At 43.8% G+C, this 13,647-nt stretch overlaps 1 protein-coding gene across 2 annotated transcripts in view; it reads left to right on the forward strand.

Moving 5' to 3' along the window:
- The window catches only part of NKIRAS2 (NFKB inhibitor interacting Ras like 2), a 30,803-nt gene extending 17,635 nt beyond the window's left edge, over nucleotides 1–13,168 (forward strand). For both annotated transcript variants that reach the window (XM_063458904.1, XM_063458905.1), the window contains exon 4: nucleotides 11,954–13,168. In XM_063458904.1, coding sequence (XP_063314974.1) covers nucleotides 11,954–12,193 — 240 coding nt within the window. In that variant the 3' untranslated portion in view covers nucleotides 12,194–13,168. The remainder of the gene's footprint in view (nucleotides 1–11,953) is intronic.
- The last annotated feature ends 479 nt before the right edge of the window (nucleotides 13,169–13,647 follow it).

Consider the following 13,647-nt stretch of genomic DNA (forward strand, 5'->3'; position numbering starts at 1 on the left):
TCTCCACTAAAGATTCAGTGTAGCATAGGGAAGGGATACATCTCACACCTCATTCCTCCCCACCCTGCACCCCACAGGGGGAATGCCTGGAGCCAGACGTAACTCCCAGAGAAGGACATGTAACATCCCTGTAAAAACTTTTAATGGAACCCACTAACTCGTATGGAGAGGCATAATATCAAAAACATCAAGGTATATTAAAAAAGTAACCATGCTCAAGGGTTCTTGAGGCCACTATGGCCTTCCTAAATTGGTCAGGGACGCTATTCAGTGGAGAAGATTGTCCATCTGCACTCTAGATGCTATGTTGAGTCTATATTCCTTCCATTTGCAACCTAGACAAAAAGGAAGTGCTCAACATCCTCATATATAAATACCTTGTTTATACCAAACAGTACTGCGTTTAATATTGAGTTTGACATTTGGGCATTAAAGATGTATTTAGCCAGTATTATATATATATATATATATATATATGTCAATGGAATGTAGAGGAGAAGCAAAGTTAGTTGAGGTGTGCTGAAACCAACGTACGAGTAGGCCTGTAAAAAGAGGGCCCACAGGGGGCGTGGTCTGCGGTCGGAGCGAGCTGGACGTACCTGCGTGAAGCTCCGCCGGGATCGCCGGACCAACAGCGAATTTCAGCAATCAGACTGTGAGTTTACCGGCAGCTGCCTGCGGGGGAACCCGAGATGGACAAGCGGGCCCCTAAGAAGCAGACGAAAAAACACGCTGAGCAGGGAGTGACGGTGTCGGATCTCTTTGCAGCCTCCCACGCCATGAGGAATTCCACCCAAGATGGCGGACGGGAGAGCACAGGAGGGCCTCGATCTCCGTCCAGTCCTGGCTCCAGCGCGACACCCGGACCCCAAGAGCCAGATACTAAGCAGATACTGGCTACCTTGGCAGAGGTAAGGTCTTTCCTGGCAACAGAAATAGCCAGGAATACCGAGTTCAAGGCGGAAATTCATGCCCTGGGGACCAGAACTGCAGTCTTAGAACAGCGTGTAGAGTCCATGGTGGGAGCCCACAATGCGGCCGCGGGCCAAATTAACCTCTTAACGTCCAGGTTGGCGGCGGCTGAATCTGCGTTAGATGACCTGGGTAACCGCTCGCGCAGGAATAACATTAGGCTGCGGGGTCTGCCAGAACAGGAGGGGGAAGGCTCCCTGATTGAGGTCGTCTCCTCCATATTTAAACCGCTCCTCCCAGATATACCTGAAAATCACTGGCACATAGAGAGAGCGCACCGCGCATTGAGAGCCCGCCGGGTAAACGATAACAAGCCCAGAGATGTCATCATCAAGTTTCAATTTTTTCAAACGAAAGAAGCCTTGATGAGACGCGGGAGAGAGGGCCACATTAAGTATAAAGGAGCGGAATTGGCCTTATATCAAGACCTGACGCCGGACACCCTGAGGCAGCGGCGGGAATGGCGGCCTATAACGGAATTGCTCCAGCGGCATTCCATTAAATATGCATGGGGATATCCGTTTCGGCTGATGGCGTTTAAGGACGGCCGCTCTAAGATTTTACACCCGGGGGGCGACCCGGTGTCATTTCTGCACGAGCTAGGGGTGCAAGAAACAGGAGGAATCACGATCCCAGATGCAGCGATGGCGACGGTGCATCCCCTCCCCCGAGATTGGTACACAGCGGGCGAGTGAGGTCTGAAGGGTGTTCTATTTCATTTTGGGGCCAACTCCTCGTGGGGATGGCTGGTGGGGGGTGTTCTGCATCCTGATTTTGGGAGGAGGTGTTTTTTCTATTTGCGAGCAAGTTCTTCAGTTTTTTATCTTTTTTGGGAGTTTGGGGGCTCTTATACCCGCTAAAATTGGGCCCTCTACACTCGGCCTGAGGCTCTCTTACGGGGGGGCTCCGATTTGCCATGGGGAGGGTTAGGGTTTCTATCTCCTGGCAGGAACTACCTAAGGCGAAGTTGAGGGTAGTATCCCCCTTTTTTGGGCCCTTCTGGGGACTTCGGGTCAGTGCTCATCCATGCCCGTACCTAGGTTTTGACTGAAACACAGTGCTAAGGCTTGCAGGTGCATGGATGATTTTCGGGACCTGAACTTAATTTTTCAAAATAGCCGTCGGGTGGCGGGAAGGTTATGGAGGGCGGCGGGGCGGATTGCGGCAGGGAGAACTTGTTTTTTCTTTCTTTTTCTGTTCCACAACTATTGCTTTATTTTAAGGCATTGCCTGTTTTCATATCCTTCTATATATTTCTATGTTGGATTGTTGCCATCTAGCTTAAACCGAGGCTAACTACCAAGATACGTAGTGGTGGGTGGCGGGGGGATACCATTGTTCCTCGCTATCTTTTTGTCAGTGTCACTCCCGCCACCTAGTAGAGCATTGTCTCAGGGGGCCCCTTAACCCCTTGAGGACCGAACTTAAGGAAGGAAAGGTAATTATGACATGTATCACACGTCATGTGTCCTCAGGGGGTTAAACACGTGGTAAGGCGCGGGATTTGCGATTTTGTGATGGGAGGGGAGTTCTCGTGAGTCTCAACTGCTCCAATTCTCATTTTCGATTACGGGGACTGTACCATACTTTTTTGGGCTCTACATTTTTCCTGAAGTGTGAGCTGGGGCAACGCTGTACTCGCCATAGCTCTCCTGGCCGGGCTTTCTTAGGGATTTATGTCACAGCTCTCATCCTTGGTGGCAACATTATGCTTTTTAGGGGATCAGGAGGGCGGGAATACTGCGGGATGGGCGGATGGATGGATGGATGGGGGAAGGGGAGAGCCCAGAATGGTGTACAATTATACTGACCCTCGGCAGATTGTGGTGAGATGCCCCTACTAGGCGACTGTAACGGCAATGGAGGCTTACGATGCTATACTATGAGAATGCGGTCTCATTTACAATTTAAAATTTAGGTTGGTCTGAGTCCCTGCTCCTATAGGACCTTTCAGGAATACTGGAGGAACAGGGACTCACACCCCACACATGCCTGGCTACCGGTAAGACCAGGCACCTGTTGTATATAATATGTTTCTCGATTCTTGTTTTCCTTCTTTCCACTTTACTCTTTTCCTTTCCCTTTTTATTCCCTTTGCATTCCCTACCCTACTTTTCCCTGGAGGGGGGCGTGGGGGAGACACCCCTAAGGATTGGCCGGAGATTAAATGGAGTTCACCTGAGGGACGTGCAAGTCCAATCAAGGAAAGGAAGCGGGACGGCCGGTGAGAAAACATTGATTGATGTCGCATGCACTGAGCAGACTAGAGCATACGGGCGAACCATGGTCCTTCCACCAACGAGAAAGGTACCTGGGGTCAATTTAGTGCGCATGCGTAACAATGTGCCCTATCATAGCGAAACCAGTAGGGCAGGTCCATGCCGGTAAAGATATTGTCACTGAATGTTAAGGGACTTAACGCACCCAAAAAAAGGCGCCTTATGTTTAGGGACCTCAAAAGATTAAACCCAGACATAGCCTTCCTGCAGGAGACACACATTCAAGCGTCAGCTAAGTTTGCGCTTAGGGACCATACATACCACACCACTTATGAGTCTAGAGCTCTAAATAAGAGGAATGGGGTAGCAATTTTGATCCATCACAGATGCCCGCTCACTGTTACAAAGATACACACAGACTCGGGAGGCCGCTTCGTACTCCTGTCAGGAACGCTCTACTCCCATAGTATACATATTCTTAATCTTTATGGCCCGAACGACCCCTCCAAGGAGTTCTGGGCAGAATTGACTCAGGTAATCAATGCATTGCCACATGGAATGGTGATAGTAGGTGGCGATTTCAATGCAGCTCCATGCCCAGCGAGAGATAGGGGATCTGGTAAAAACCTCCCTAGATCACACAACAGGGGCGGGCAAGACAAATTACTACACATCTTCATACAGGATACAGGCCTTGTTGATGTTTGGAGGGCGCAACATCCTGATGAGGACGATTTTACGTTCTATTCAGCACCCCACGATACATACTCGAGAATTGACTTCTTCTTGGTCAATCCCTCCTCGGTTCCCAAGGTGTCGGAGTCGACTGTAGGCTCCATCACTTGGTCGGATCACGCAGATGTGTCCTTAACACTAGATAGACTAAGTGTGGCGTCCCCGTGGTCCTGGAAATTGAATACGTCTATGCTTCGTGATTCTGAGATTGTTGAGACGGTAAGGGGGGAATTGACTGACTATTTTGCCAGAGAAGCCGAATCAGGACTGTCTAAGGTGACGGTGTGGTCGGCTCACAAAACGGTGATTAGAGGCATTTTGATTCGCGAAGCTACACTAAAGAAAAAGCGCAAAGCCCTATTGCTATCATCCCTTCTGGAGTCTTTGCGTAAGGCTGAACAAAAACATAAGGCGGACGCTACACTCACTAGTTTGCGGGCGGTCCAGGACCTGAGGGCCTCGGTCAGAGGAACGCTACTTGACGAGACGGCGCGGGCTATCATTTGGTCTAAACGGACCTACTTCGAAAAAGCTAACAAGATGGACACCCTGCTGGCGAGGTCGCTCCGACCACGACAGCAGAGGACCCACATCACACAAATCAAGGATGCCTCGGGTCAAAGCCGCACAGACCCAACAGACATAGCAACGGTATTTACAGAATTTTTCACTCAATTATACAATCATTCCACAACAGACCCGGCCAGTGTACAAAGTGAGAGGGACAGATTACAAGCTTTTCTTACCGGGCTGGACTTGCCAAAACTAAAAGAGGCGGATGTTGAATACTTGAGGAAACCTATCTCGGCAGAGGAAGTGGACATAGCAATCTCTGCCTTGAAGAGCAATAAGGCACCGGGACCGGATGGTTTTGATGGCTCTTATTATAAAATTTTTAGGGAAGAACTAGTCCCGCATATGGAAGCTTGGTTTAACGAGTTACTGGAGGGAGGACCTCCTGATAGAGACATGTCACTTGCCGATATTGTATTACTGCCGAAACCAGGTCGGGATCTATCGTTCCCGGAAAACTTTCGCCCTTATCAACCACGATTCCAAACTACTGGCGAAAATTCTAGCCGCCAGGATTAACCCAATGCTGTCTCGTTTGGTTCACCCAGATCAGGTGGGGTTTATACCAAATAGACAGCTTTTCGAGAATACCAGGCGTAATGTAGATCTCATATGGAGACAAAACATCAGGAAAATACCGACAATGTTACTGTCATTGGACGCCGAAAAGGCGTTTGACAGGGTTAAATGGCCTTATTTATTGCTGGACCATTTTGGCTTCCCAGCCCAGTTTACGACGGCAGTGCGAGCCATGTACACCAACGTCAGGGCGCAAATTCGCATTTCGGGCGCAAGGATAAAGCCATTCGATCTGAGCAACGGTACTAGACAGGGCTGCCCATTGTCCCCCTTATTATTTGCTTTATCGTTAGAACCACTCCTTCAGGCAATACGCGTAGCTTCGGACATTAAAGGGATAGATGAAGGTGGGCAAAGATATGTGGTATCGGCATTTGCGGACGACGTATTATTGACTCTGACTGAACCGAGAGACTCTATGGCGGCATTAACGACCGTACTGAAGGATTTTGGGGAGCTGGCCGGATACAAAGTGAATATGGACAAGTCTAGCGTACTACCTATAGGTATGCCAGAGACGGACGTCACTTACATAAGGATGACACATAGCCTACGAATAGCGAGGGATTACATAAAATATTTAGGCATCCGATTAACGGCAGACCCATCTCAAATGTTTCAACAGAATTACACCCTGCTGATACGGACGTTGATAGCGGACATGGAGAACTGGACTGATAAGGCGATTTCTTGGATAGGGAGGATCCATTCTGTTAAAATGAATGTACTCCCCAGAATATTATTCCTGTTTCAGGCCCTCCCGATTAAAGTAACTAGGTCTGACTTAGGGACACTTCAACAAACGATAGGCAAATTCATATGGCAAAACAAAAAACATAGAGTCTCACGCAACATCCTCTACCGAGCTAGGGACAGGGGCGGACTGGGCCTTCCACACTTACATTTTTATTATGAGGCAGCCCAACTGGCCCAGGTGGCAATGTGGCACTCTCCACCGGAAGAAAGGAGATGGGTAGACCTGGAAGCATCCCTTATGGGACTGGATATGCCTCAGTTCTATATGTGGACCCCTAGAGAGCACAGACCACACATCACAGTGCCCTGTCCAGCGATTATCAACTCTCTGAGGATATGGGACGCAGCCGCTCCTAAGTATGGCCTGGCGTCCTCCCCCTCTCCGATGACCCCTCTCTTGAGGAACACAGCATTCCTACCAGGAATGACGGCCCGGGATTTTAGAGGCATAGAACGGGCGGGGTTGCAGAGATTATACCAGTTGTATGAGGGAGGGTCGTTGGTGACATTTGAGGATTTGAGCAACAAAACATCTTTGCGAACCTTTGATTTTTTTAGATACCTCCAGATTAGAGCTTACGCCCAAGACACTCAGGTTAAAAAAGCCGCAGTAGCAAAGATGACATTCTTTGAAAGAATGTGCGCGAAAGAACAATTCCCGAGCAAACTGATTTCGCTTCTATACTCACAGTTGTGCAATAACACTTTAGAATGGGGAGGAATTACATATATAGATCAATGGGAGGCAGACTTGGGGGAGACACTGGAAGGAGTGGAATGGCAGGAAATGTGGGAGGCGGCCGCGCAGTCCTCTATGTGCGTCTCAATACAAGAACAAGCATACAAGACGCTGTTTCGATGGTATGTTACCCCAGTTAAGTTGAGCCGTATGAACCAAACTACTACAGACTTATGCTGGCGGGGGTGCGGCCTCAAGGGCACTTACGTTCACATGTGGTGGGAATGTCCAATAGCACAGGTCTTTTGGCGGCAGGTTGCGCAATTGATACAAGACATATTTGAGAGGGAGGTTAAGCTGGACCCGTGGGTGTTCTTGCTGGCTAGATCTATGGAGAACTGGACAAAAGCGGAACAGACCCTGTTGCATAAGGTGAACCTAGCCGCTAGGAGAGCATTGGCACAGGTGTGGCTGCGGAGAGAGGCTCCGGAAATTGATATGGTAATTCGGAAGATTAGAGATCATTATCTGATGGATGACCTAACAGCCAGGGTTAGAGGCTCGACAAAAAAGTTTGAAAAAATCTGGGGCCCTTGGGAAGCCAGCGCAGCGAATGCCTGAGGTACACGCTAACGATACTACCAAGGCTAGGATTAGATAGATTGGATATGAACTGGCCGGTTCTTCCCACTCAATACGTAACTAACATGCATTACGAGGGGACATGGACCTGTACGCACAGAAACAGACGGATTGCAATTCTTAGGTGACTCAGAGGCGGATTTTTTGAACCGCATATGAAAACCTGAGAAAGAATAGGGCATGTCCTATAGACTAAAGAAATGTATATGAGGTGATTTATATTTTATTCACGTCTTATCTGATTTTACTTTTATGTTATAAATTAAAATATACCAGGGAGGACAGTGTGTCCACGCTATATTGTTTGTTCTACTCACTCCAAGATATGTCGGTGTAGGAAAATTATGTAAGGAGTGTCACTCTTTTGTTTTTAAAGATGCACTGGAGACATGGCATACAAACTGTTACTATATCTTCCAATGTTTCGATGTAATGTGTGTTCACTGTACTGTTTTTACCTTGGCATAAATAAAGAAATAAAAAAAAAAAAAAAGAGGGCCCACAAAGTGAAAAGGAGGGTGTAGGTGAGTGGGGACAAAACCGCTTGAACGGCAAAGGTAAGTAAGGGTTTATATAGGGTCATAACTCCTCCCACAAATTCAGGCCAAATGGCCTTCCAACTTGTGCTCGGAATCTCTAATATGTAAATGGAATGTAGAGGAGAAGCAAAGTTGGTTGAGGTGTGCCGATACCAACGTACGAGTAGGCCTGTAAAAAGAGGGCCAAAAGGAATTCGAAGTAAACACACTTTATTGCAAGTTTAAACGAGATTTCTGAAAGCTTGCCTAAGCTCCCTTTCTGGTCGAGGGATATAGGAGTTGTATATAGAGAATTCCCAGCGTCCTAGTCTCTTAATGATGTGTACCTGAGTGTTAGTGCTTGAAGCCGATGATGCTGCGCCGATGTGAAACGAGTGACCAGAGAAGGAAGCTGGGTTGTAGCCCAACCTCGACAGTAGAGTTATGATATGTGAAATAAATTTAGCTGTGGTGAGTGGGTGTCCTTGGAGTAGAAGTAGTGGAGCGTGTGGTGAGATAACAGGAGCAAATCCAGAATATGTACTGGGCACCACAGATTCTCAGTAGGGAAGAGGGGAATGCTAGTGGGATAGGCAGAGTGATTGGTTTTAGTTGAAGGTAAGGAGAGTATGTAATGGTCTACTTTCTTTAAGTGAGAAAGTTTACGACATTGGGCTGTGTCTCCTTGACGTATCGTGGTGAATTCTCTAGGTCTGAGGAAACCATAGAAAGCCAAAAAGATGGCGGATTTAATGACCAAATTAGTACTATAGTCAAACGGGGATTTGTCCAATAGATCGCTAAGGAGCCTGAATATTGGACCGTCTATTGGTAACCTAGTAGTGCTAGGAGGAACTGTGACCTTAAAAATACCTTTGAGGATTTTCTTGATGAGGTAGGAAGATAGAAAAGGAGCATGGTTAGGGAAGGTAGTGAGGATGTGGTGTTGTACTCCAGTAAAGTAGAGTTTGATAGTGTTGTGTGAAAGTTTTAGGTGTAGATGGCAAAAGGAGGCAAAAGCCACCATGGTTTTTGGTGTTTTTAGGCCCAAACGTGGGAAACAGTCATATGCTATTTCCCACGTTGATGCTTACGTGTGCGTCCGGGAACAGGTAACGAATATGACGGGGCAGCGTGTGGACGAGCCTGGAAGTCGGCGGTATGAGCTGCCGAAGACAGACTGTTTGCTCGAGGTAGGACTGGCGGGAACAACGGACCGGAAGTGCAGGTAACTATGGAGACAGACAAAACCGCTTGAACCGCAAAGGTAAGTAGGGGGGTAGGGTTTATATAGGGTCACAACTCCTCCCACAAATTCAGGCCAAATGGCCTTCCAACAAATATATATATATATATATATATATATATGCAGATAGTAGATAGAGCACTCCAGAGGTCTTGTTTAAGATTATTTATTCGGTGTAGAAAAAATCAACGTTTCGACCCTCAGGTCTTTATCAAGATCTTGAGTGCTCTATCTGCATACATATCCACGCTCTGCAGCACCGAGGCTTTTTTCATTGGAATCTATTTAAAGGTAGAGTGCCAGACTTTGAACATTTTATATATATATATATATATATATATATATATATATATATATATATATATATATATATATATAAAATGTTCAATAACAGATGACATTTGTATCTTGTAATACCTTTTTTATTGGACTAACAGAATTTTGTAATGACAAGCTTTCAGGAGAACCTTCCTTTTTCAAGTCTTTCAAGTTTAGATTTGTGAAAGTGAGGTTCTCCGGAAAGCTTGTCATTACAAAATTCTGTTAAGTAAAAATAAAAATAAAATATTACAATATATGAATTTTACCTGTTATATACATATATATGAAAAGCGGAGCCTGTAGTTGTGGGAGGGGCTTACCCCGCCTATAAATTCACAGGCCTCCCCTTCCTCTGGGCTGAGACTTCCTGGTTTAGGACAGAACCACCTACTTCCTTTTCAAAGGTCATCAACACAAACTACCTAAATTCCAAACAAACAAGCCTAGTGAGCCCAATGCAAGTATTAATTTTACGTCACTCGAGTAAAAAAAAAAAAAAAACATCCCTCCCTCGAAGTTCATGGGGCACTGCCACATCCGCCCAGCCACGGCTTTTTCCTATTGCTATTCACGTGTTTTTCAGCAAAACCGTAAGTTTGTTTTGGTCTGCCACGCTATCACTGACATTCCACACATATTTAGGCCACAATTGGCCTTTCACTAACTAAGGTGGTATTAGCATTTCAGTTCGTATTCGTTCCTCATTCGGATATGGCGAGTTTCAGTACTAATGCAAATACGGCTTATTTCAATCACAGCATAACAGTGATAGCTCAATTCGGTTCATGCATTCTGCTTACTGTATTCAAACATATCGTATTTTATAATATACAATTTAGTCACCCTACGTTCTTTTGTATAATAAATGCTATGCCGTATTCATTATTCATATAGTTTGTTACTAATGTTCACTAGGCCTCAGCTAAAGACATCTTTAATGCCCAAATGTCAAACTCAATATTAAACTCTGTACTGTTTGGGGAAGTAAGTACCTCTCTTTCTTCTCTTTAAGATCATTATCGTTATTGATTTATCTATCCTAGAAACAAGCAATACCTTATACAATAGTAGTAAATGGTTTTTAATATGTATAATGTACTTCAGACAAACTTTTTTTTTTCTATTTTCAATTGGAGTCAGCAACAACCTATTGACTGCATGCAATGTTTTTTTTGTTTTTTTTTAACCCCTTCAGGACGGCGGGTTGTTCTTTGCCGTCCTTTTTTAGGCTGTCCTAATCGCTGGCGGGCAGCATAGAATGTCCCCGCCGTCCTTTGATCATGGAGCCTGCCTCTGCCTGACCCGGCACCCCCTCCCCCTCCTGCCTACATATATAATCTAAGTACTTTTATATACACATACATACATCATTAATAAAAGTGTATTTTAATAAATATATATATATATATATATATAAAATTATCAATAAATTAAAATACATTTAAAAATAATTATATACCGGTTTTAATTTGTTCTAACTGTATTTTGACATTAATATACATATATATTAAATTCAAAATGCCTTTAGAAGGATGTTATAAATACATATATGTATCTCTCTCTCTGTGTGTGTGTGTATATGTGTGTATATATATATATATATATATATATATATATATATTTTTTTTTTTTTTTTTTACATAACTAAGCCTTTTTATTAATTACAATCTGAGGGACCTGCCCAACAACCCAGGCATAAACCCTGTAAATTTCCAGGACACCATAAAACCTGTACATAGGGGCTACTGTTTTACTCGGGCGACTTCGCTAAACACAAATATTAGTGTTTAAAAACAGTAAAACTGATCACAACGATGATATCGTCAGTGAAAATGCCTTGTTTTGCATTTTTTACACACTAACTGTACTTTCACTGACGATATAATTGTTGTGAAACGTTTTACTATTTTGAAAAACTAATATTTTTGTGTTCAGCGAAGTCTCCCGAATAGAACAGTACCCTCCTGGTTTTATGGTGTTTTCAAAAGTTACTGAGTCAAATTTAAGGCTTGAATTTCCTTTTTTCCGAAATTTGCCCGATTGGTTATGTTGCTTGTGAGACCGTATGGTAGCCCAGGAATGAGAATTACCCCATGATGGCATACCATTTGCAAAAGTAGACAAACCAAGGTATTGCAAATGGGGTATGTCCAGTCTTTTTTAGTAGCCACTTAGTCACAAACACTGGCCAAAATTAGCGTTCAATTTAGTTTTTTGCATTTTTCACACTCAAACCAATATGAACGCTAATATTGCAATGTGTATAACTGAAAAATGTAATGTGCTATATTTGACCCTGTAACTTTTCAAAACACCATAAAACCTGTACATTAGGGGGACTGTTTTATTCGTGAGACATCGCTGAATAGAAATGTGTACTTTATTGCAGTAACAGCTAACAGTATTGTGACATTCACAGTTAAAATGCCATGCAGAACTGAAAAAATTAAAAAAATCTTAATATCTCAATTTTTTTCATATTTTATTCATATAACTTATGTTTAATATACAAATATTTGATGTGACATGAAAGCCCTGTGTGGGTGCACATAATATGAAAGGGGTGAATTACGCCTGAACAGACATATTGCGCAAATTCAATGTTCTGTTTACGTTTTGTTTTGATCACAACTTGTACAACTGCCTCAGTTCTTAAGAGGTTAATATCAATAAAGCATGTACCTGATCTGAACTCTCTAATCTTGTTTTGAAGGTGACCATTGTTGTTCTTGGCAACAAGTGTGACTTGCAAGAGGAATGGCGAGTGGATCATGAATCTGCCCAGCAGTGGGCCAAAAGTGAAAAAGTGAAACTGTGGGAGGTGTCTGTGAGTGAGAGACGTACACTTATTGAACCTTTTATATTTCTGGCTAGCAAAATGACACAACCACAGAACAAATCTGCATTTCCGCTCAGCAGGAGAAACAAAGGAGGTGGTTCGTTGGACAATTAATTTCCTGTATTCTTTTCTATAGAGGTGAATGCTATGGCCTGTGCCATCATCCCAGCCTCGAGTGTCCACACTTCACATACCTGCATTTGACCGTACCTGAAACAGGTGGATATCATCAACACCTTTAAAAAAAAAAACACTACAGGCACCCAGACCACTTCAGCTCAATTAAGTGGTCTGGGTGCCAGGTCCCCCTAGTAGTGACCCTGCAGCTGAAAACATAGCAGTTGTTTACATTGAGGGTCAATCCAGCCTCTAGTGGCAGTCTCCCTGACAGCCACTAGAGGCCGCTTCCGCGATCCTCAATGCAAAAATCGCATTGAACTCACGCTGGACGTCAATAGGAAAGCATTAAGTGATTCTTTCCTATGGGCAGTTTGAAAGCGCGCACAGCTCTGGCTGCGCATGCGTATTCAAAGCTGACATCGGCAGGGGGAGGAGAGGTCACCAGCGCCGAGGGAGCCTGGCGCTGGATTAAGGTAAGTGGCTGAAGGGGAGCTCTGAGGGAGGGGAGGACCTAATAACCCTATAGTGCAAGGAAAACAAGTTTGTTCCTTTAAGTCACACATAACATGGCAACGCTACATTCATCCAAACGGTTTCATTTTTATCTTTCTCTGTGACTTGTCTAAGTGAATATTTCCTTGTGAATATATGACATTTTTTTTAGAATTGTAGGTTCCTCTTATTTGATACGTCATGGAAGGTTTTTATATAATCAGTGTCTTTATGATGTTCCCTAAAATGATTTATGTGTCATGAATAATACATGAAGGGCCATGATTTACCAACTTAATCCTGAAATACTTTACTGAGATGCAAGTTACCTTTCATATTGCTGCTACTCTTATATAAGTGTAGTTAAATACCTACATTCATTGTGCATGAATATGTTTTGTTTTGTTTTCCAGTGACAGTAGAACAATATATTTGACGTATTTCTGCATAATTAAATCATTTTATGACCTTACACTACCCTCTTGTGGACTGCTGTTGATTTATCTGATAATGTAGCTTAGCTGCAAGATTTTATTTACTAAGTTGATGTCTCTGTTGCTACTAAAAACATAACAAGACGAAAAGAACACGCAATACATATTTTTTAACAAGTCATTTAATTTAAACACAGTGAAAACAAGGTTGTCATGGATAAATCTTATCCTTTTTAAAACCCCAAGACCCTGCTTTATACTATTTTAACTGTATTTGAAATTACTCATTACATTTAATTTAATTGTGCTGTATCAAAACCAATTTTACCACATGACAGGAGGCTTTGTATTTTTCATATCTCTCTTTACTAACTCCATACAGCAGTAAAGAAACACATAGAAAAAGAACCAATCACAGGAGAGCAGGACGTACACAAGGCAATGTGACCTTATCATTTCCTCTTTCTTTACTGCTCCATCAAGCAGACAGGTCAGAGTATTACTCTCCTCCATTACTTTATG

Source organism: Pelobates fuscus, chromosome 6, assembly GCF_036172605.1.
Source record: "Pelobates fuscus isolate aPelFus1 chromosome 6, aPelFus1.pri, whole genome shotgun sequence".
Taxonomy (NCBI): Eukaryota; Metazoa; Chordata; class Amphibia; order Anura; family Pelobatidae; genus Pelobates; species Pelobates fuscus.